Source organism: Salvelinus fontinalis, chromosome 31 (assembly GCF_029448725.1).
Source record: "Salvelinus fontinalis isolate EN_2023a chromosome 31, ASM2944872v1, whole genome shotgun sequence".
Lineage (NCBI taxonomy): Eukaryota > Metazoa > Chordata > Actinopteri > Salmoniformes > Salmonidae > Salvelinus > Salvelinus fontinalis.
This window is the reverse complement of record NC_074695.1, coordinates 21,000,874-21,025,257: the sequence shown is the minus strand read 5'-3', so window position 1 is coordinate 21,025,257 and position 24,384 is coordinate 21,000,874. Positions and strand designations below refer to the sequence as shown.

The 24,384-nt window shown below is 41.9% G+C and overlaps 1 protein-coding gene across 1 annotated transcript in view; it reads right to left on the bottom strand.

Moving 5' to 3' along the window:
• Positions 1–337: 337 nt before the first annotated feature.
• vwa5b1 (von Willebrand factor A domain containing 5B1) overlaps positions 338–24,384 on the bottom strand; it is a 58,790-nt gene continuing 34,743 nt past the window's right edge. The window contains exons 15-22 of the mRNA XM_055891719.1: positions 23,336–23,603; positions 22,778–23,086; positions 22,378–22,515; positions 21,996–22,118; positions 18,390–18,461; positions 18,001–18,064; positions 14,675–14,798; positions 338–2,633 (exon numbers count right to left, since the gene is read on the bottom strand). Of these exons, the coding sequence (XP_055747694.1) occupies positions 1,866–2,633; positions 14,675–14,798; positions 18,001–18,064; positions 18,390–18,461; positions 21,996–22,118; positions 22,378–22,515; positions 22,778–23,086; positions 23,336–23,603 (1,866 nt within the window). The 3' untranslated portion in view covers positions 338–1,865. The remainder of the gene's footprint in view (positions 2,634–14,674; positions 14,799–18,000; positions 18,065–18,389; positions 18,462–21,995; positions 22,119–22,377; positions 22,516–22,777; positions 23,087–23,335; positions 23,604–24,384) is intronic.

Here is a 24,384-nt window from a genome sequence, read left to right as displayed (position 1 = left end):
TTGTTGTTAATGAGGCCCTCAGACAGAGTCAGGTACGGCTTACCACACCAATTTACCACACCAACGTCTGTAAAATAGAAATTGTTTTAATTTGGTCAAGTTCAATGAGAGACCTTCTTAACTTCATGGTGTTTTGAAGTGTGGTGCATCATCTACTGGCTATGAATAGTGCTGCCTATGGGTGCAATTCTGTTTAAATGTCAAGCATCATTAATTGAACATAAAACTGGACATAAACCACTATTGCACCATGCAGGGTAACATCTGTTATATTGTTTGTGTAGCAAACAGGACCAATAGTTTTATATTTGTCTTGATGCAAACTTCTACGGCTTCATGAGTGGATATATTTTATTACATGCAGTTGCATAGTCATACCACTGACATTTAGCAAACTGAGACTATGGAAGCCTTTACCAGCCTCAAAACAGTCAACAATCATATTTTCAAAACACACAGCAACAATCGAGTTGTACACAAGTAAAGCCAGCCGCCACAATCACTATAAGTTTACACAGATCACAATTAAATTACGATATTTCTAGAGGTATGTTCCAAATGGCACCCGACTCTCAATAGTGCACTACTTTTGACCTGGGCCAAATGCAGCAGAACAGGTTGGCTGTGGGGGAATTGCTTTGCTCCCACTGTTGATACATATTATAACACAAACATTGGTTTTCATGCAGCAGGATGGATGAAATTTCAAAGCCTTAGGAAAATAATACTACCTGAGTAAAATGAACAAAGTTTTTGAGGAAATATGAGAGCAGAGTACAATGTCTTACAAAAGAGACAAATTAAAGGAAAGGACAAAGGAAGTAAAAGGACAAAGGAAAGGACAAAGGAAAGGACAAAGGAAAGGACAAAGGACAAAGGAAAGGACAAGGGAAAGGAAAGGACAAAGGAAAGGACAGAGGAAATGATAAGGGAAAGAAAAGGACAAAGGAAAGGACAGAGGAAAGGACAAAGGAAAGAAAAGGACAAAGGAAAGGACAGAGTAAAGGACAAGGGAAAGGAAAGGACAAAGGAAAGAAAAACTCACATTTCTTTCATCCAAATTGAAAGTTTCTATCACATTATTCAGAACACCTACAAAAGAAAACACGCTGAGCATTTTTTATATGGAAACACATTTGATATCAAACAATAACAGCAGAGAAACATCTAAATACGTATTTCTGATAACCAATCTTTGTTTGTCTTTAATCATTGTTAGGCACTTATGGCTACATAATGAATACAAAATAAACAGCGATAAAAGGACGGTCTCTGAACCAATACGAAAACATCAAACATGAGAAGAGGAATTGGCCGTAGTTGGCAAGACAGCACAATCAGATCTGGGACCAGGCAAATGTTCATATATCACAATATTGATTTTGAAATGATTGTGACGATCAAACACATTAGATGCAATATAAATAATTGGAAAAGTCTCATGGGAATTCTTTTGGCATATTCTCTCATCATTGGACATCAATATGATGGAAATATTAAACATAAATAAAACAATACATATATTTTCATAAACTTATTTTTTAGAATATGTATGTTTACTCTTACACTTCTGATATCCTTCACCATGTGAATAGAATCATGTTTAATCAGACCCATAGCTGGTGAATGTATCCACCCAAAGGGAGACAACAAGCAAGTTTGTGCCTCTGGGAAGCTTCTGACATGTTTAGAAGTTCTCATAACAGAATCAATTCAACTACACAATGCTCACAATAGCTGCACTAACAAATTCGGCAATAGTCAAAATGGCAAAAAATAAATAGTAGTAAATAAAGCGTTAGTCAGTTAGCATAGTATGGTTGAATATGTCGGTATGGTGGACGGTGCATGCGATGCGATCAGCCTCAGACACTGTTGGGGTTGTAGCAGAGCATGTTGAGCTGCAGGTTCTCGTCCCAGTGTCTGAGGATGATAAAGAGCTGGTTGGCAGCAGACTTGACTGAGGCTAAGTCCTTTCCTTCAGGGATGCTCTGGGCACTGAGCCACATGCTAGCCTTAGCGGCTATCAGCTCCCACTCTATGAAGTAGCTGGCCGAGCTGTGCTCCAGCCAGGCCAGGGCTACAGCCGTGGCCCACACCATGCCCTCCGTATTCAGCCTCTTCCTGGACCCCGGGCCACCAGGGGGCGCTGCTGGGGGGGTTTCCACACTCTCCGACTCCGAGCCCCTTCCGCTGTCTGTCTGGGAGTGAGGGGAGAGAGGGTGCTCGGCATAGGTGGAGGAGGTAGGGGTGGAGGAGCCGCCCAGGAAGGAAGGAGAAGACCCAGGCCAACCCTCAGTCCGTGGACTCCTGGCCAGGTGAGAGGGGCTGTGCCCCCCCTGTCTGTGGCTCCTGACGACCAGGTCTCCAGGCTGGTGCTGGTGGTGGCCTGCCAGGCTGGTTTTTGTCTCCTTAGCTGAGCTCTCAAACGGAGATGGAGAGGTGGACCTGTGGCTGTCGTCTGCAGCGCTGCTGTTTGAGCGGCAGCTGGCTGAGTGGGAGACGTGGTGACCCAGACTGACCCGGTGGCTGGTGAAGGGAGACGTCCACTTCAGCTTGTCCATGGGCACGTTGATGGCCTTACACAGAGCGCTGTCTAGGCAGAACGCACCACATGCCAACTGTAAGGACACCTGTACCAGAGAGAGGTAGTTTAAGACAAATTGTGAAATATATTTTCCTTTATTATGTTCCCCTAACCCTAACACCCCTCACCTAATTGGAGTAAACTAATGGTAAACTAACAACACATAGGCTTCTACTCCAAGCTTATACATACTATATACATGTATTTTATAATAGGTATCTTTTGTTTGTTTTTAGTCCCATCCTTCAGCTACTCTCAACCCCTCCCATCTATCTCTGAAGACCATCCAGTTTTTATATTTTTCAACTGTGCTGTGATGTTTCATAAAAGTTCTGAACCTTTCTATTATCATAGTTTCTACAGATTGTAAATTAAAGATAAAAATTTTTGCTAAAAGTATTATTATATTATTGATCGATTGACTATGACTTTTCAAATCACCCAGCAGTGCTATTGGCAGAGTTAGCTCCAGGTAAATGTTGTAATTCTTCAGCCATTCCTGAACCTGCAACCAAAAAACAAGCTACTGTACATATGGACAGTATCAAAACAAATGATCTAATGATTCTGTTTCTTCGCAGCAAAACCTGCAGAGCTAGGATGGTTCTATCCCCCATATACAGTGCCTTGCAAAAGTATTCACCCCCCTTGGCGTTTTTCCTATTTTGTTTCATTACAACCTGTAACTTAAATGGATTTCTATTTGGATTTCATGTATTGGACATACACAAAATAGTCCAAATTGGTGAAGTGAAATTTAAAAAATAACTTGTTTAAAAAATAAAAACATTTAAAAAACAGAAAAGTGGTGCGTGCATAGGGATTCACCCACTTTGCTATGAAGCCCCTAAATAAGATCTGGTGCAGCCAATTACCTTCAGAAGTCACATAATTAGTTAAATAAAGTCCACCTGTGTGCAATCTAAGTGTCAGATGATCTGAGTATACATACACCTGTTCTGAAAGGCCCCAGAGTCTGAAACACCACTAAGCAAGGGGCACCACCAAGCAAGCAGCACTATGAAGACCAAGGAGCTTTCCAAACAGGTCAGGGATAAAGTCCCCACAGTGAAGCATGGTGGTGGCAGCATCGTGCTGTGAGGATGTTTTTCATTGGCAGGGACTGGGAAACTGGTCAGAATTGGAGGAATGATGGATAGCGCTAAATACAGGGAAATTCTTGAGGGAAACCTGTTTCAGTCTTCCAGAGATTTGAGACTGGGACGGAGGTTCACCTTCCAGCAGGACAATGACTCTAAGCATACTGCTAAAGCGTTTAAATATATTGGAATGGCCTAGTCAAAGCACAGACCTCAATCCAATTGAGAATCTGTGGTATAACTTAACAACGGGACAGTTGTAAATCATGCAGCGCCTTGTGTCACGATTGCAGATTTTAGAGAAACAACAAATGTCGGTACATATAAGTGTCTTATATCGGCTGAAAGCTTAAATTCTTGTTAATATAACTGCACTGTCCAATTTACAGTAGCTATTACTGCGAAAAAATGCCATGCTATTGTTTGAGGAGAGCTCTTAACAAAACACTTTTTTCACCGCGATAGGTTTGATAAATTCACCTCTGAAGGTGAAATGTGTACTTACATTCTGACATATTGCTCTGATTTATCATCCAAAGGGTCCCAGAGATAACATGAAGTGTCGTTTTGTTAGATAAAATCATTTTTCATATCCTAAAAAGGTCCATATAGCACACACAATCGATTTTGTATTTCCACTCGTTCAAATTGCAAAGAAAGTAATCTGTGAAAATCTAACCCTAAACGTTGTTTCAACCAGCCAAATCACATTCATATGTATTCCTCAGATATCCTAGAACGTAACCAGACTTCACTATATCATTAGGAGTGTAGCATATCCTATAGGACACCATATTTGGTCAGACAGCGACACCTTCATGGCACGCCGATGACGCAGCCGGTCTTCACTTGAACGACTCTAACTTTGTCAAATAAGCACCAATCGGGGTCAAACAAATGTAGCTAATTAGCCAATGAGCTGGGCTTTATGGGAGTATAAACCCTGTATATGTCATAAAATGTAGCTACTAACCTTGTACGACAGCATGCCTTTTCCTTTTGGACAGAAATTCTGAGAATTCAGTTTTGAAGTTATGAAAACTGGTTGTTTGCAAATGTTGAACTTATAATATGGCTACTAATACTTGAAAAGCTAAATCAAAGTCCAAGTATACAGATTTGACAATATTCTTACAGATAAATGTAATATGAATGCAAACGTCCCTGGGTGACTTCATACTAAATGCCATGTGGTTCGCTCATACTTCAAGTTATTCATCTGAAACTTTGCACATACACTGCTGCCATCTTGTGGACACCATCGGAATTACAACCATATTGATGGCTAGAACTGGGACCTTTCTCAGGCATTTCAAAGATGGTGGTAGAAAAAAAAGTTGTTTTTTCTGTGTATTTTCTTCTACCAGATCTATTGTGTTATATTCTCCTACATTCCTACATTCACATTTCCACAAACTTCAAAGTGTTTCCTTTCAAATGGTACCAAGAATATGCATATCCTTGCTTCAGGGCCTGAGCTATAGGCAGTTAGATTTGGTATGTCATTTTATGCGAAAATTGAAAAAAGGGGGATATCCCTAAGAACTTGTTTAAAGATTGTTGTACACCAGCGGAACCCATCCAACTTGAAGGAGCTGGAGCGGTTTTGCCTTGAAGAATGGGAAAAAATCCCAGTTCCTAGACGTGCTAAGCTTAAAGAGACTTGCAGATGTAATTGCTGCAAAAGGTGGCTCTACAAAGTAGTCTTTGGGGGGGTGAATAGTTATGCACGCTCAAGATTTGTTTTTTTGTCTTATTTCTTGTTTGTTTCACAATAAGACATATTTTGTATCCTCAAAGTGGTAGACATGTTGTGTAAATCAAAATGATACAACCCCCCCCAAAAATACAATTTAATTCCAGGTTGTAAGGCAACAAAATAGGAAAAATGCCAAGGGGGGTGAATACTTTCACAAGCCACTGTATATAACATTCTATTGGTTGCAAGAATTTTGTATAATAAATTGAATCACGTGTTTCGTGTTTCAGCTAATAAACCATGTGCCATGGAATTGGTACATAAAAAATCTCTACCCAACTATTTTGCAATCTATATGGCACAGGTGTCACTTTTTTGATTCCTAAAATGAAACTGGTATACTTTTTTATTTGTCACAATTTTCTTAAACCAATTTTGGTCTTTAATGCAGAGCCGACAGACAAGTTCCTTATTTTTTCACCCTTCCATTTGTTTGTGGTAATGCTGCAACATGGTTGTCATTTTGGGTAGAGCAGACATTTCCATATATTTTTCCATATAACTCCACCAGTCCTATTTATGATATCATCTACAAAGATTTTTTTTTAATAAAAATATGAAATATGAAAATATGTTTTTACTCAAAATATTTGTTGTATTATTTGTTCTGTCTTTTCTGGTGAATTTAACTGAAATTGCAACAAAGTTTTTATGGCTTGTTTTAAAAATAGCGATATTTTGGAGAAGATTTAATTTTCAAATAACCAAAAGTGAGAGGTTGTAATCTGAATAAAGGGAAAAAGGCCATTCTTGAACAAGGGGTGAGACATTCCTACTAATCTGCTAGAGAACCAGTTCAGATTTAAGTATAACTTTTGTATGACTGAAGCCTTTAGTGAGAGGTCTAATGCTTTAATATTTAATCAATCCTGCCCTCCGAATTCATATTAATTATATAAATAGGCCTGTATAATTTTGTCTAGCTTGCCGTTCCAAATAAAATTGAATAGTTTGTGCTCTTATAATTAAAAAAAACAAGTCACTAGGTGTAGGCAAGGTCATAAGCAAATAGGTAAACTGGGTTATGACTAAAGAGTTAATCAGGGTGTCACACTCTTATCTGTTTCACCTGTCCTTGTGCTGGTCTCCACCCTCCTCCTGGTGTCGCACATCTTCCCCACTTATCCCCTGGGTATTTATACCTCTGTTTTCTGTCTGTCTGTGCCAGTTAGTCTTGTTTGTTCAAGCGCACCAGCGTTTTGTGTCTCAGCGCCTGCTTTTTCCCAATCTCTCTTTTCTCACCCTCCTGGTTTTGACTCCTGCCTGTCCTGACTCCAAGCCCACCTGCCTGACCACTCTGCCTGGCCCTGAGCCTGCCTGCCATCCTGTTCCTTTGCCCCTACTCTGGATTACCGACCTCTGCCTGACCTGACCATGGGCCTGCCGTCCTGTACCTTGGCCCCACTACTCTGGATTATCGACCCCTGCCTGCCTTGACCTGTTGTTTTCCTGCCTCTGTTGTTACAATAAACATTGTTACTTCTACACAGTTTGCACTTAGGTCTCACCTGAAACCTGATACAGGGTGATTTTTATCCCCCACAAATAGACAGGTATTTTCCTTTCCATGGATGCAAGATCTTAACCTCTTGACCTTCATATTGGTCCGTTATTGACCTTCATATTAGTCTTTCTGTACAGCACTTAATTTTACATTATTAATAGAAAATAAATCCATACAATTAACTTTGGTTAGTTGAGATGGAGGAGACTGAAACTAAAACAAAGCACATTGTTTACTCTTTCAAAATATTGTTTGGTGACTCATGAGTGACTCTGTCATTCGTAACAAGTTTCAGTAAATTATCTTTGATAGCATTTCTATGTTGAAGATTAAAAAATCATTGAGCATTTTTCTCCCTATTCCATCCAGTTCAATTTATTTTTATAATATATTACACTTGATCCTTCTTGAATAAGTTTGTGCATTTCTTTTTGTTTTTCCTCTAACTCAGGTATTCCCAAACTGGGGTACGCATAATGCCGTCGAGGGTACGCCAAGTAAAAATGTGATTCAAATGTGTTTTTTTTACATTTTCAAGCAGTCCATTTATATTTTCCAACGGGGCTATACATTTGAGTGAGTTTTTTTTCCGTCTGTGTTGCCACGTTTAACTGCCCAAAATAGAATTAAACCATCTAGTGTTCAGCGTAACAAGAACACAATGTCAAATACAAGGAGCCTAGTCAAATAATTAACATCCAATCACATTAACCGTTAATCTCTCGAGGGAATTCCACTAATGTAGCTGCTGCTCATTCCGTTTGCTCGAAAATTGATAAATGGTTAAAAAAAAAAAAAAAAAGGTCCGTAGAGACACATACAGTTGAAGTCAGAAGTTGACATACACTTAGCTTGGAGTCATTAAAATTTCAACCACTCCACACATTTCTTGTTAAAAAACTATAGTTTTGGCAAGTTGGTTAGGACATCTACTTTGTGCATGACACAAGCAATTTTTTCAACAATTGTTTACAGACAGATTATTTCACTTACAATTCACTGTATCACAATTCTAAGTGGGTCAGAAGTTTACATACACTAAGTTGACTGTGCCTTTAAACATCTAGAAAATTCCAGAAAATTATGTCATGGCTTTAGAAGATTCTGATAGGCTAATTGACATATTTTGAGTCAATTGGAGGTGTACCTGTGGATGTATTTCAAGGCCTACCTTCAAACTCAGTGCCTCTCTGCTTGACATCATGGGAAAATCAAAAGAAATCATCCAAGACCTCAGAAAAAAAATTGTAGACCTCCACAAGTCTGCTTCATCCTTGGGAGCAATTTCCAAACGCCTGAAGGTACCACATTCATCTGCACAAACAATAGTATGCAAGTATAAACACCATGGTACCACGCAGCTTTCATACCGCTCAGGAAGGAGACGCGTTCTGTCTCCTAGAGATTAACGTACTTTAGTGCAGAAAGTGCAAATCAATCCCAGAACAACAGCAAAGGACCTTGTGAAGATGCTGGAGGAAACAGGTACAAAATAATCTATATCCACAGTAAAACGAGTCCTATATCGACATAACCTGAAAGGCCGCTCAGCAAGGAAGAAGTCACTGCTCCAAAACCGCCATAAAAAAGCCAGACTACGGTTTGCAACTGCACATGGGGACAAAGATCATACTTTTTGGAGAAATGTAATCTGGTCTGATGAAACAAAAATAGAACTGTTTGGCCATAATGACCATCGTTATGTTTGGAGGAAAAAAGGGGGAGGCTTGCAAGCCGAAGAACACCATCCCAACCGTGAAGCACGGGGTGGCAGCATCATGTTGTGGGGGTGCTTTGCTGCAGGAGGGACTGGTGCACTTCACAAAATAGATGGCATCATGAGGAAGCAAACTTATGTGGATTTATTGAAGCAACACCACTTTCAAAGTCAACAGTGAAGAGGCGACTCCGGGATGCTGGCCTTCAAGGCAGAGTTCCTCTGTCCAGTGTCTGTGTTCTTTTGCCTATCTTAATCTTTTCTTTTTATTGGCCAGTCTGGGATATAGCTTTTTCTTTGCAACTCTGCCTAAAAGGCCAGCATCCCGGAGTCGCTTCTTCACTATTGACGTTGAGACTGGTGTTTTGCGGTACTAATTAATGAAGCTGCCAGTTGAGGACTTGTGAGGCGTTTGTTTCTCAAACTAGAAACTCGAATGTACTTGTCCTCTTGCTCAGTTGTGCACTGGGGCCTCCCACTCATCTTTCTATTCTGGTTATGAAGCTCTGAAGCAAGCTTCCAGAAAATTGGAATGGAAATGGCGCCACACCAAACTGGAAGTCTTCCGACTTGCTTGGAAAGACAATACTGTGCAGTATCGAAGAGCCCTCACTGCTGCACGATCATCCTATTTTTCCAATTTAATTGAGGAAAATAAGAACAATCCTAAATTTATTTTTGATACTGTCGCAAAGCCAACTAAAAAGCAGCATTCCCCAAGAGAGGATGGCTTTCACTACAGCAGTAATAAATTCATGAACTTCTTTGAGGAAAAGATAATGATCATTAGAAAGCAAATTACGGACTCCTCTTTAAATCTGCATATTCCTCCAAAGCTCAGTTGTCCTGAGTCTGCACAACTCTGTCAGGACATAGGATCAAGGGAGACACTCGAGTGTTTTAGTACTATATCTCTTGACACAATGATGAAAATAATCATGGCCTCTAAACCTTCAAGCTACATACTGAACCCTATTCCAACTAAACTACTCAAAGAGCTGCTTCCTGTGCTTGGACCTCCTATGTTGAACATAATAAACGGCTCTCTATCCACCGGATGTGTACCAAACTCACTAAAAGTGGCAGTAATAAAGCCTCTCTTGAAAAAGCCAAACCTTGACCCAGAAAATATAAAAAACTATCGGCCTATATCGAATCTTCCATTACTCTCAAAAATGTTAGAAAAAGCTGTTGCGCAGCAACTCACTTCCTTCCTGAAGACAAACAATGTATACAAAATGCTTCAGTCTGGTTTTAGACCCCATTATCGCACTGAGACTGCACTTGTGAAGGTGGTAAATTACCTTTTAATGGCGTCAGACTGAGGCTCTGCATCTGTCCTCGTGCTCCTAGACCTTAGTGCTGCTTTTGATACCATCGATCACCACATTCTTTTGGAGATTAGAAACCCAAATTGGTCTACACAGACAAGTTCTGGCCTGGTTTAGATCTTATCTGTCGGAAAGATATCAGTTTGTCTCTGTGAATTTGTCCTCTGACAAATCAACTGTACATTTTGGTGTTCCTCAAGGTTCCGTTTTAGGACAACTATTGTTTTCACTATATATTTTACTACTTGGGGATGTAATTCGAAAACATAATGTTAACTTTCACTGCTATGCGGATGACACACAGCTGTACATTTCAATGAAACATGGTGAAGCCCCAAAATTGCCCACGCTAGAAGTCTTCAGACATAAGGAAGTGGATGGCTGCAAACTTTCTACTTTTCAACTCGGACAAAACAGAGATGCTTGTTCTAGGTCCCAAGAAACAAAGAGATCTTCTGTTGAATCTGATAATTAATCTTGATGGTTGTACAGTCGTCTCAAATAAAACTGTGAAGGAACTCGGCGTTACTCTGGACCCTGATCTCTCTTTTGACGAACATATCAAGACTGTTTCAAGGACAGCTTTTTTCCATCTACGTAACATCGCAAAAATCAGAAACGTTCTGTCCAAAAATGATGCAGAAAAATGAATCCATGCTTTTGTTACTTCTAGGTTAGACTACTGCAACGCTCTACTTTCCGGCTACCCGGATAAAGTACAAAATAAACTTCAGTTATTTCTAAATACGGCTGCTAGAATCCTGACTAGAACCAAAAAATGTGGCTTCCTGTTAAGGCAAGGGCTGATCAAGGTTTTACTGCTAACCTACAAAGCATTACATGGGCTTGCTCCTACCTATCTTTCCGATTTGGTTCTGCCGTACATACCTACACGTACGCTATGGTCACAAGACGCAGGCCTCCTAATTGTCCCTAGAATTTCTAACCAAACAGCTGGAGGCAGGGCCTTCTCCTATAGAGCTCCATTTTTATGGAATGGTCTGCCTACCAATGTGAGAGACGCAGACTCGGTCTCAACCTTTAAGTCTTTACTGAAGACTCATCTCTTCAATAGGTCCTATGATTGAGGGTAGTCTGGCCCGGGATGTGAAGGTGAACGGAAAGCCTCTGGAGCAACGAACCGCCCTTGCTGTCTCTGCCTGGCCGGTTCCCCTCTCTCCACTGGGATTCTCTGCCTCTAACCCTATTACAGGGGCTGAGTCACTGGCTTACTGGTGCTCTTCCATGCCGTCCCTAGGATGGGTGCGTCACTTGAGTGGGTTGAGTCACTGACGTGGCCTTCCTGTCTGGGTTGGGCCCCCCCCCCCACCACCCTTGGGTTGTGCCGTGGCGGAGATCTTTGTGGCTATACTCGGCCTTGTCTCAGGATGGTAAGTTGGTGGCTGCAGTATTTATGCTGCAGTAGTTTATGTGTCAAGGGGCTAGGGTCAGTCTGTTATATCTGGAGTATTTCTCCTGTCTTATCCGGTGTCCTGTGTGAATTTAAGTATGATCTCTCTAATTCTCTCTTTCTTTCTTTCTTTCTCTCACTCGGAGGACCTGAGCCCTAGGACCATGCCTCAGGACTACCTGGCATGATGACTCCTTGCTGTCCCCAGTCCACCTGGCCGTGCTGCTGCTTCAGTTTCAACTGTTCTGCCTGCGGCTATGGAACCCTGACCTGTTCACCGGACGTGCTACCTGTCCCAGACCTGCTGTTTTCAATTCTCTAGAGACAGCAGGAGCGGTAGAGATACTCTCAATGATCGGCTATGAAAAGCCAACTGACATTTACTCCTGAGGTGCTGACTCTTTGCACCCTCGACAACTACTGTGATTATTACTATTTGACCATGCTGGTCATTTATGAACATTTGAACATCTTGGCCATGTTCTGTTATGATCTCCACCTAGCACAGCCAGAAGAGGACTGGCCACCCCTCATAGCCTGGTTCCTCTCTAGGTTTCTTCCTAGGTTTTGGCCTTTCTAGGGAGTTTTTCCTAGTCACCGTGCTTCTACACCTGCATTGCTTGCTGTTTGGGGTTTTAGGCTGGGTTTCTGTACAGCTGATATATCAGTTGATGTAAGAAGGGCTATATAAAAAAATTGAACGGTATAGTCTATTGTAGTTTATTTCTTTATCAGTTTGTTGTATTTATTGTAAAAAAAATAATAATACAATCCCTACCATGGTTAGTATTGGGCGTTCCATTATTTGACTCCGGGAAATATTTAGAATAGCCTAGGCGTAGTCTTGGAACAGTTGGTTATCAATACACAGTTTATCGACTACGAGAGCTACACATTTCCCTTTTAATCTATTCACCTTGAAAAGTCGGTACAGAACTTTGCACCGTTCTGCAATTTCCTTTGGGAACTGCTCATTCATGCCTATTTTCATGCCAGCGGTTATTTTATCTTTAATATTCTATCTTTAAAGAATGCAAATTTGTCAACATTTGGGCGCTCATATCTCTATCCTCTCTGTCCCAAACGGTGTACACGTTTGAGTTTGATTTTGTCGAGTCACGCCTGGGATCGTAGTGCTTACAGAAATAATTAATTCACTACACCTTAAGATCTTCGCCCTCATTTTCTTTGATACCAGTAAGTACCAGATTTTCTCTCATTGTTGCAGCTTTTTTGTCTTCAACTCCTTTATATCTTTACTGACTAGTTCAAGTATGCCCAGACGAGACGGCCTACAGGGAGGAGGTGAGGGACCTCGAAATGTGGTGTCAGGAAAATAACCTCACCCTCAATGTCAACAAAACAAAGGAGATGATTGTGGACTTCCGGAAACAGCAGAGGGAGCAGCCCCCTATCCACATCGACGGGACAGTAGTGGAGAGGGTGGACATTTTTAAGTTCTTCGGCGTACAGATCACAGACAAACTGAAATGGTCCACCCACACAGACAGCGTGGTGAAGAAGGCACAGCAGCACCTCTTCAACCTCAGGAGGCTGAAGAAATTCGACTTCACCAAAAACCCTCACAAACTTTTCAGATGCACAATCGAGAGCATCCTGTCGGACTGTATCACTGCCTGGTACGGCAACTGCTCCGCTCATAACCGTAAGGCTCTCCAGAGGGTAGTGAGTTATGTGTTAATGGGCGTAAGGGCAATGAAATGTACCGATATTTACATATAGTTGCATGTTTTTGTAGGCTTGGGTCCCAGGAAAACACAGAATTCCTCATTTGGGTCCAATGCTAAACAAGTTGAAAAACCCCTGCCCTATCCACATCGACGGGACAGTAGTGGAGGTGGAAAGTTTTAAGTTCCTTGGCATACACATCACGAACAAACTGAAATGGTCCACCCACACAGACAGCGTGGTGAAGAAGGCACAACAGTGCCTCTTCAACCTCAGGAGGCTGAAGAAATTTGACTTGTCACCTAAAACCCTCACAAACTTTTACAGATGCACAATCGAGAGCATCCTGTCTGGCTGTATTACCGCCTGGTACGGCAACTGCACCGCCCTCAACTGCAAGGCTCTCCAGAGGGTAGTGCGGTCTGCACAACACATCACCGGGGGCAAACTACCTGCCCTCCAGGACACCTACACCACCCGATGTCACAGGAAGGCCAAAAAGATCATCAAGGACAACAACCACCCGAGCCACTGCCTGTTCACCCCGCTATCATCCAGAAGGCGAGGTCAGTACAGGTGCATCAAAGCTGGGACCGAGAGACTGAAAAACAGCTTCTATCTCAAGACCATCAGACTGTTAAACAGCCATCACTAACATTGAGTGGCTGCTGCCAGCATACTGACTCAACTCTAACCACTTTAATAATGAAAAAATTGATGTAATAAATGTATCACTAGCCACTTTAAACAATGCCACTTTACATAATGTTTACATACCCTACATTGCTCATCTCATATGTATATACTGTTCTCTATACCATCTGCATCTTGCCTATGCCGTTCGGCCATCACTAATTCATATATTTTTATGTACATAATCTTATTCGTTCATTTACACTTGTGTGTATAAGGTAGTTGTTGTGAAATTGTTAGGTTAGATTACTTGTTAGATATTTGTCACGCCCTGACCTTAGAGAGCCTTTTTATGTCTCTATTTGGTTTGGTCAGGGTGTGATTTGGGGTGGGCATTCTATGTTTTTGTTTTCTATGATTTTGTATTTCTATGTTTTGGCCGGGTATGGTTCTCAATCAGGGACAGCTGTCTATCGTTGTCTCTGATTGGGAACCATACTTAGGTAGCCCTTTTCCCTCCTTTCAGAGTGGGAAGTTGTCTTTGTTTGTGGCACTATAGCCTTAAGCTTCACGGTCGTTTTTGTATGGTTTATTGTTTTTGTCGGTGTCATCCTAAATAAAAGGAATATGTATGCTCACCACGCTGCGCTTTGGTCTACGTCATTTGACGGCCGTGACAATATTACTGCATGGTCGGAACTAGAAGCACAAGCATTTCGCTATACTCACATTAACATCTGCTAACCATGTGTATGTGACAAATAAAATTTGATTTGAGTTTATCATTTAACATGTATATTTTCAAAAACATGCCCTTTTGTCACTGGTGAATTACAGTAAACATTCTTAAAAACCATGTAGAACATATGGGCAGTTGGTTGTATTTAGATCCAGCGAACAGCCTTTTAACTAAAACTAATGGTGCACCTATGCAGCAACGCACCAGAGGAATGTAGTCTTTGTTCTCGTTCTCACTCTCCCCCACATAGTCGCTGGTTTTGCTGTGTGAGCGAAACATAAAGCCCCTGGCAGCCCGGGTCAGGAGTCTCGTCCGGTTGAGAGTCAGCCTGTAGAGTAGAGGAGAGGGATACAACACCTCCAGTTCAACTTTACCTTTCATTCATTACCATTTGTGAGTACAAGTACATACATTGGAATTTCTCTGCGATGTAAAGGAGCATACACAGCCCTTATTATGGTCTTACCATAACCCTGACATTTTCAACACATACATATAGCTCAATAAAATAACAATTGAACTCAATAAACACCAAATGCCTCTTCCGTTTGTTATTTCATGACAAAAAAGGACGCTCCAGGAGGATAAGGATAAGAATTTTAAGATCTTTCCATCAATAGAACTCAATAGCATCCTAAAGAATATAATGGACCTCAAGGGCACTGGCACACAGTGAAGTGGTTTTCATTTTGTTTAAGGGTGGCAAAAGGGCAATTTTTCCTCACAGTGAGCAATGCATGAATGGTGTCTAGCGGACAAAAGCACCTGAGTGGTAATGTGTGCCTCAGAGATAAAGGTGATATCGGGGTGAGGTGAAGAAAGGAGATGTATAAAGAATTCTGTTGAGCTGTGTTGTTATTAAAGCTCTACCTCCTCACAGAGTAATTATAGACCTCTCTCTAAATGTATTTTTTTATCCAAGATTTTTGAAAAAGTTGTTATCAAGCAAATGGTGGCTTGTTTGAGTATGAACAACTTATTTGAAAAATGTAGGTTGGGCTTGCACTCACTTCACAGCACAGAAAATGTTTTATTGAAAGTCAGTAATGACCTTCTGTTGGCTGCTGATGCCGGTGAAAGCTATATTCTAGTTATTTTGGATCTCAGTTTGATACTATTGATCATACTGTACATCCTTGTTGACCAGCTGGAGAGGTGGGTGGGAATCTCCAGCCTTGCCCTCGACTGGTTCAGCTCATATCTATGACCTGAACCAGTCGTTTCTCGGTGAGCATGGGTGGTTCAGTATTGTCCCCAGTACCTATTCACTATGATGTCCCTCAGGGGTCAATTCTGGGCCACATCCTTTTTCCCCTGTACATGCAGGGGTGACATCATCCGCAATCATTGTGGCGCAAATCCAATGCAAGTCAATGGCACCTATATTAAACATTTTCGTTCTTTATATAAGTATTTAACATTTCTGTGTAGCTCAACAGTCACTTATTGAGATTTAGATGTTTTAATAGCTGTTCTAACATAAGAGACATCATATGGATGACTTTATTCATGCTGTGGAGATTGCATCACAAAACCCTCTGTTATAATAAATAACAATAAACTGTGTCCCTAAACCTATCATGTACCCTCTCCAGAATATACAGTGAGCTCCAAAAGTATTGGTGCTGCGACATATTTTTGGTTGTTTTGGCTCTGTACTCCAGCACCTTGAATTTGAAATGATACAGTGACTATGAGGTTAAAGTGCAGACTGTCAAATTTAATTTGAGGGTATTTTCATTCATAACGGGTGCATAATCCCCCCATTTTAGGGGACCAAAAGTATTGGAACAAATTCACTTATTTGTGTATTAAAGAAGTCAAAAGTTTAGTATTTAGTTCCATATTCCCAATTCACAAAAACATCATCAAGCTTTGACTTGTTGGATCTATTTGTTGTTTGTTTTAGTTGTGTTTCAGATTATTTTGTGCCCAGTAGATATTAATGGTAAATAATGTATTGTGTCATTTTGGAGTCACTTTTATGGTAAATAAGAATAGAATATGTTTCTAAACATTTCTATATTAATGTGGATGCTACCATGATTACAGATAATTCTCAATGAATCGAGTGAGAAAGTTACAGACGCACCAATATCATACCCCTAAAACATGCTTACCTCTCACCACAATAACAGGGCAGGTTAGGGAGGTATTTGTGCATCTGTAACATTCTTCATTATTCATGATTCATTCAGGATGATCTGTAATCATAGTAGCATCCACATTAATGTAGAAGTATTTAGAAACATTATATTGCTATTTACAATGAAAGTGACTCCAAAAAGATACAATACATTTTCTACCATTCATTTCAGGCACAAAATAATCTGAAACACAACCAAAACAAACAGAAAATGCATCCAGCAAGTTTGTAGCGTCACATGCTTGATGTTACCATTGTGTGCTAGGAATATTGGACCAAATACTAAACTTTTGATTGCTTTAAAACACATATAAGTGAAATTGTTCCAATACTTTGGAAAAAGTCATTAAAGAGTCATTAAAACTCATTTTTCAAAAACTCCACAAATTTCTTGTTAACAAACTATAGCTTTAGCAAGTCGGTTAGGACATCTACTTTGTGCATGACACAAGTAATTTTTCCAACAATTGTTTACAATTTCCAACTTTGTTCGTCATTTGAAGCTGCACAGAGCAAGTCGTGGCTAATATAGACGACAGCTATATAATTTATAACTTTACTAGTGTAGCATAAAGGCAACTTAACGTTACATCAATGAGCCTCCACAGTCAGTCAGTGCGGGAATGTGATCATTGCACTCAAGATTGAGCTACAACTGGCTAGGCAGTTGGTAGCCGAAATTCTGCCTGATGTTACTGCTGTTCCTAAAGCCATTGACATATGTTAGCCTACTGTAACCTGTGTGTGTTAAGGTTGGGCAATTGTGTACAAGCCTACATCGCCCCATAGCGATCCTCGATAGTCGATCACTATTGGGGGGGGGGACTTTCTCATGGCTACCCATGTATTTACATGGAAATATAACGTCTATTTGGAAAGTAATAAATATATAGATATCTTTAAAAGCATTCATGATTTGCGTAAATGTAATATACTAACTATTAGTCTTGTTAAAAATATGAAATGGTATTACATTTGGTGAAGAGCACATTATGACTTGTTTAGGACTCAAAACTCAATGTTTAGGACTTGAGACTTGACTTGATTCTTGACGGTCTTGACTTGATACTTGAATCGGACTTGCCTGTCTTGACTTGGGACTTGACTTGGGACTTGAGTGGTAAGACTTGAGACTTACTTGTGACTTGTAAAATAATGACTTGGTCCCGCCTCTGCTAAGTAGCATCACATCATACAAACAATCATTATAACTGCAAAAGTGTATTATGCATGCCGATTACACAAAACAATGTAACTCAGTGAATTGAAAACCCCTCCGCTGTCCCCATTTTCTATTATCAATTGGCCATGAAACAGCACTAGCGGTACAGTTAGTATGTTATTGTCCCTGACAGTCTCCAGCCTCGCCCACTCCATCACCCACTTGGCTGAGAAGAGGCTCTCCACCGACTTCTGGTCCGAGGTCACCGACGGGCTCCTCTGAGAGGCTGAGAGAGAGAGAGAGAGAGAGAGAGAGAGAGAGAGAGACGGGGCACGCTAGTTTTACATTTAGCTATTTTCTCTCTCCCCTGAGCTCAAGACTCCACTCCACACAACACTGCCACAGAGATCACAGATAAAATACACCTATAGAGGCCTGGCAGCCACAGCAGAGGACACACACAATCTAGCAGCTGTGTATGTGTGTATGTGTGTGTGTTGATTAAATCTTATCAATGTAGACCATAAGAAAACAAATGCACTTTTCTCAGTTGCTCGATTTGGAATCCAGTCATTTTCCTTGAAAGCAAAACAGGACAGATAAAAACTCACCATCTGTAAAGCTGCATCTTTCCCAGGCAGATGATGAGGGGGTGCTACATGGAGAGGCCCCATCTTCCAAACCTAAAACCCACCAAAAAGATAGGTCAATGCCATTTGAAAAGTATCACTGTGGACAACATGAACAGTATACTATATGTGTAAAACATTCAATGCATATGGATATTAAAACCTGTCAGATATGTCTGTTTGGCAAGCGGATGACCTCTTCAAACTATCACTTGTTAAAATAGCGACGGAGAAGAAGGCAGAGGTTTTACCCGTCCCCAACCGATTGTGTGTTTTTTTGTTGGTTTATTTGCGTTTTTTGCAACTTATTTTTTTTACTTATTTTGTACATAACCGTCTCTTATGACCGAAAATAACTTCTGGACATCAGGACTGCGATTACTCACCAGGGACTGGCAGAATCCTTTTTTTCCTTTAAAGAGTCTGACAAGCCCGACGTAAACGATACACGGCTTTCTCGGGAACAGGCCCAGATCCCTGTGATTTGCGTGAAGAGGAGGTGGAGAAAAAGGGGCCAGAGGGCGGGCTGCCTTCTGAGAATTCGTAGGCGATCGAATAAACCCTCACTTCCTTCCATTCTGCTAGCAAACGTGCAATCTTTGGGTAATAAAATCGATGACCTACGCGCAAAATTAAACTACCAACGGGACATTCAAAACTGTAATATCTTATGCTCACGGAGTCGTGGCTGAACAAAGACAATATCAACATACAGCTGGCTGGTTATACGCTGTACCGGCAGGATAGAACAGCGGCGTCTGGTAAGACAAGGGCGGACTATGTATTTTTGTAAATAACAGCTAGTGCACGATATCTAAGGAAGTCTCGAGCTATTGCTCGCCTGAGGTAGAGTATCTCATGATAAACTGTAGACCACACTATCTACCTAGAGAGTTTTAATCTGTATTTTTCGTAGCTGTTTACATACCACCACAGTCAGAGGTTGGCACTAAGACAGCATTGAATGAGCTGCATTCCACCATTAGCAAACAAGAAAACGCTCACCCAGAGGCAGCACTCCTAGTAGCCGGGGACTTTAATGCAGGGAAACTTAAATCCGTTTTACCAAATTACCAAATTTCTATCAGCATGTTAAATGTGCAACCAGAGGAAAAAAACTCTGGACAACCTTTACTCTACACACAGAGACACATACAAAGCTCTCCCTCGTCCTTCATTTGGCAAATCTGAACATCATTTTATCCTCCTGATTCCTGCTCACAAGCAAAAATTAAAGCAGGAAGCACAAGTGACTAGATCAATTAAAAAAGTGGTCAGATGAAGCAGATGCTAAGCTAAAGGACTGTTTTGCTAGCACAGACTGGAATATGTTCCGGGATTCCTCCAATGGCATTGAGCAGTACACCACATCAGTCATTGACTTCATCAAAAACTGCATTGATGACGTCGTCCCAACAGTGACCGTATGTACATACCCCAACCAGAAGCCATGGATAACAGGCAACATCCGCACTGAGCTAAAGGCTAGAGCTGCCTCTTTCAAGGAGCGGGACTATAACCCGGAAGCTTATAAGAAATCCCGCTATGCCCTCCAACGAACCGTCATACAGGCAAAGCGTCAATACAGGACTAAGATTGAATCGTACTACTCCGGCTCTGACACTTGTCGGATGTGGCAGGGCTTGCAAACCATTACAGACTACAAAGGGAAGCACAATCGAGAGCTGCCCAGTGACATGAATCTACCAGACGAGCTAAACTACTTCTATGCTCGCTTCGAGGCAAATAACACTGAAACATGCATGGGAGCACCAGCTGTTCCGGGAAGACTGCGATCACGCTCTCCGGAGCCGATGTAAGTAAGACCTTTAAACACAAGGCCACAGGGCCAGATGGATTACCAGGACGTGTACTGCGAGCATGTGCTGACAAACTGGCAAGTGTCTTCACTGACATTTTCAACATGTCCCTGTCCAAGTCTGTAATACCAACATGTTTCAAGCAGACCACCATAGTGCTTGTGCCCAAGAACACTAAGGTAACCTGCCTAAAATACTACCGACCCGTAGCACTCACGTCTGTAGCCATGAAGTGCTTTGAAAGGCTGATCATGGCTCACATCAACACCATTATCCCAGAAACCCGAGACCCACTCAAATTTGCATAACGCCCCAACAGATCCACAGGTGATGCAATCTCTATTGCACTCCACACTGCCCTTTCCCACCTGGCCAAAAGGAGCACCTATGTGAGAACGCTATTCATTGACTACAGCTCAGTGTTCAACACCATAGTGCCCCCAAAGCTCATCAATAAGCTAAGGACCCTGGGACTAAACACCTCCCTCTGCAATTGGATCCTGGACCTCCTGACGGGCCTCCCCCAGGTGGTAAGGGTAGGCAACAACACATCCGCAAAGCTGATCCTCAACTCAGGGGTGTGTGCTCAGTCCCCTCCTGTACTCACTGTTACCTCATGACTGCATGGCCAGGCACAACTTCAACACCATCATTAAGTTTGCCGATGACACAACAGTGGTAGGCCTGATCACCGACAACGACGAGACAGCCTATAAGGAGGAGGTCAGAGACCTGGCAGTGTGGTGCCAGGACAACAACCTCCCCCTCAATGTGTTCAAGACAAAGGAGATAATGGTGGACTACAGGAAAAAGAGGACCGAGCAAGTCCCCATTCTCATCGACGGGGCAGAAAGTGGAGCAGGTTGAGAGCTTTAAGTTCGTTGGTGTCCACATCACCAACAAACTAACATGGTCCAAGCACACCAAGACAGTGGTGAAGAAGGCACGACAAAACCTATTCCCCCTCAGGAGACTGAAAAGATTTGGCATGGGTCCTCAGATCCTCAAAAGTTTCTACACCTGCACCATCGAGAGCATCCTGACTGGTTGCATCACTGTCTGGAATGGCAACTGCTCGGCCTCTGACCGCAAGGCACTACAGAGGGTAGTGCGTAAGGCCCAGTACATCACTGGGGCCAAGCTTCCTGCCATCAGGACCTCTATACCAGGCGGTGTCAGAGGAAGGCCCTAAAAATTGTCAAAGACTCCAGCCACCCTAGTCATAGACTGTTCTCTCTGCTACCGCACGGCAAGCGGTACCGGAGCGCCAAGTCTAGGTCCAAGAGGCTTCTAAACAGCTTCTACCCCCAAGCCATAAGACTCCTGAACACCTAAATCAAATGGCTACCCAGACTATTTGCATCCCCCCCCCCCCCCCCCTTTACACCGCCGCTAATCTCTGTTGTTATCATCTATGCATAGTCACTTAAATAACTCTACCTACATGTGTAATATTACACATATATTACCTCACACATCAATGTGTCCTGCACATTGACTCTGTACCAGTAGCCCCCTGTATATAGTCTCGCTATTGTTATTTAACTGCTGCTCTTTAATTACTTGTTACTTTTATCTCTTATTCTTATCCCTATTTTTTTAACTGCATTGTTGGTTAGGGGCTCGTAAGTAAGCATTTCACTGTAAGGTACCTGTAGTATTTGGCCCATGTGACTAATAAAATTTGATTTGAGTTGACACACATTTTCAAACATTCTTCCTCTCACATACAAATGTTGATTAGTATGTAGTATGGTGAAGATCTTACTGGTGGGCAGGTGTCCGTCCTCAGCCTCCTCTGACGTGCAGCCAGACTGGGAGCGTCCCAGTCCGATGGAGTAACCCCGGTTCTTCCTGTTCCCAGAGCGAGAGCCCTTTTTAAGACCTTTACCTGAAACACCCAACAGCAGGTTTCAACACAGACATCATTTCTTTCCTAACCAACAGTGCTATTATGGTCTTAGAACTCTACCCTTTTGTAGGGTTAGGGTTAGGGTTATTAAAGGACAAAGTTATGTTATCTTTAATAAAGGTCAGAAGAAGTGTCATGACAATGGATCAAAAAATATATAAAAACTCCCTGCCATACATACATACATACATACATACATACAAGTCATGTATGCATACCATGAACAGGAGTGTCTCACCTGGGTTGATGTAGTCGATATAGGTCTGTAGATATTCATTAGTGTCCAGATCAACGGGCACAAAGGCAGTGTATTTACTGAGAATGTTACAGGCCTTGCTGATGTGAATGGCATATAACTGGTATCTTCTGCCAGAACCTGAGAAATCACATGTTGTTGTCACTTCATCATCTCATGATTTACATAAATTCCATAAAAAAAATATTTGGAGAAATCCGCAATCTGATTTCTCACCTGAAATCCTCATCATTAGCTTGTCACTGACAACTAAGGTTGTCACTATTTGATACAGCAAACTATTACCAAAACAAGACGATAAAGACACCAATCCCTCCTAAAGACACCAATCACTCCAAAAGACACCAACTGAGCATTGAGATTTTACGCATGTCTTACATACCATGCTCAATCTCACACTCCTGATCTACCATGTGCTCAAAGTCCTGAATGATGGAACGTCCAGCCAGATGATGGAACGTTTCATTCCAGAGTTCCTCGTGAACCTTCTCTTCCCGCTCTCTGCCCTTCAGGTAGGGCTCTATGTCAAAGGTCACCTCCCACTTGACTGGCTTCCCACAGAGCAGGCCAGACACCACAGCCTTACAGAACCCCTTCCCCACGTCCCTGTCCTGAGGGGCTAAGATCAGGTCTGGGGTTGCTGGAGGCTCCTGGGGGTTTTCGATCTCACACAGCTGATTAGGGTAACAGTCTGGTAACACAACAATAAGGAGTAGTTAGGCTGTTTGTCTGGATATCAGTTGTTGAATATATTAGGTCACTACTAGTCATAAATGCAGTGATGGGCTGAATTTAATTTACTGTGCTTATCAGGTAATTACCCATCATTAATACCCATCATTAAAACTACTTTACTTGAAGAGAATATTAAGGTTTGAGGGACTGTATGTGTCTACCACGATCTTTAGCGTGAGTGGGAGGGCTGTGGTTGTGGACCTACCTGCGTCTCCGAAGCTGCTGACAGAGGGGTCAGTGGAGGACGAGCCGTCCTCCCCAACGGTGCTCCTGGCTCCTCCTAAGGCGTGCTCTGTATAAGCCCAGCTCCTGGTGGCTCTGGCCTGCAGCTTGGAGCCGGGGGAGTGGGCCTGCTCTGGCTCCGCCTCCTGGGGAGCCCCCTCCTGCTGGGGGGAGGGCCTATGAGAAGCCCCATTGGTAGGGCACCCCCTGAAGGCCGTGGCAGATGTCGCACACAGGCTCACCAGCTGTGGCTGTCAGGGGTTAGACATAAAACGCCAGATACATTCTGATTATCTGTTATGATATTGCTTGCACCACAATTTAAATGAGTCGATGTCAATTTGTATCAAATGTTTTGTCATAGAGTACCAGTCAAAAGTTTGGACACACCTACTCATTCAAGGGGTTTTCTTTATTTTTACTATTTTCTTCATTGTAGAATAATAGTGAAGACATCTAAACTATAAAATAACACATATGGAATCATGTAGTAACCAAAAAAGTGTTAAACAATTAAAAATATATTTTATATTTGAGATTATTCAAAGTAGCCACCCTTTGCCTTGACAGCATTGCACACTCTTGGTAAGTCTCTCAACCAGCTTCATGAGGTAGTCACCTGGAATGCATTTAAATTGTACCTTGTTAAAAGTTAATTTGTGGAAGTTCTTTCCTTCTTAATGTGTTTGAGCCAATCAGTTGAGTTGTGACAAGGTAGGGGTGGTATACAGAAGATAGCCCTATTTGGTAAAAGACCAAGTCCATATTATGGCAAGAAAAGCTCAAATAAGCAAAGAGAAATTACAGTCCATCACATCATTACTTTAAGACATGAAGATCAGTCAATCAGGAAAATGTCAAGAACTTTGAGAGTTTCTTCAAGTGCAGTCGCAAAAACCATCAAGCGCTATGATGAAACTGGCTCTCATGAGAACCGGCACAGGAATGGAAGACCCAGAGTTACCTCTGCTGCAGAGGATAAGTTCATTAGAGTTACAAGCCTCAGAAATTGCAGCCCAAATAAATGCTCCA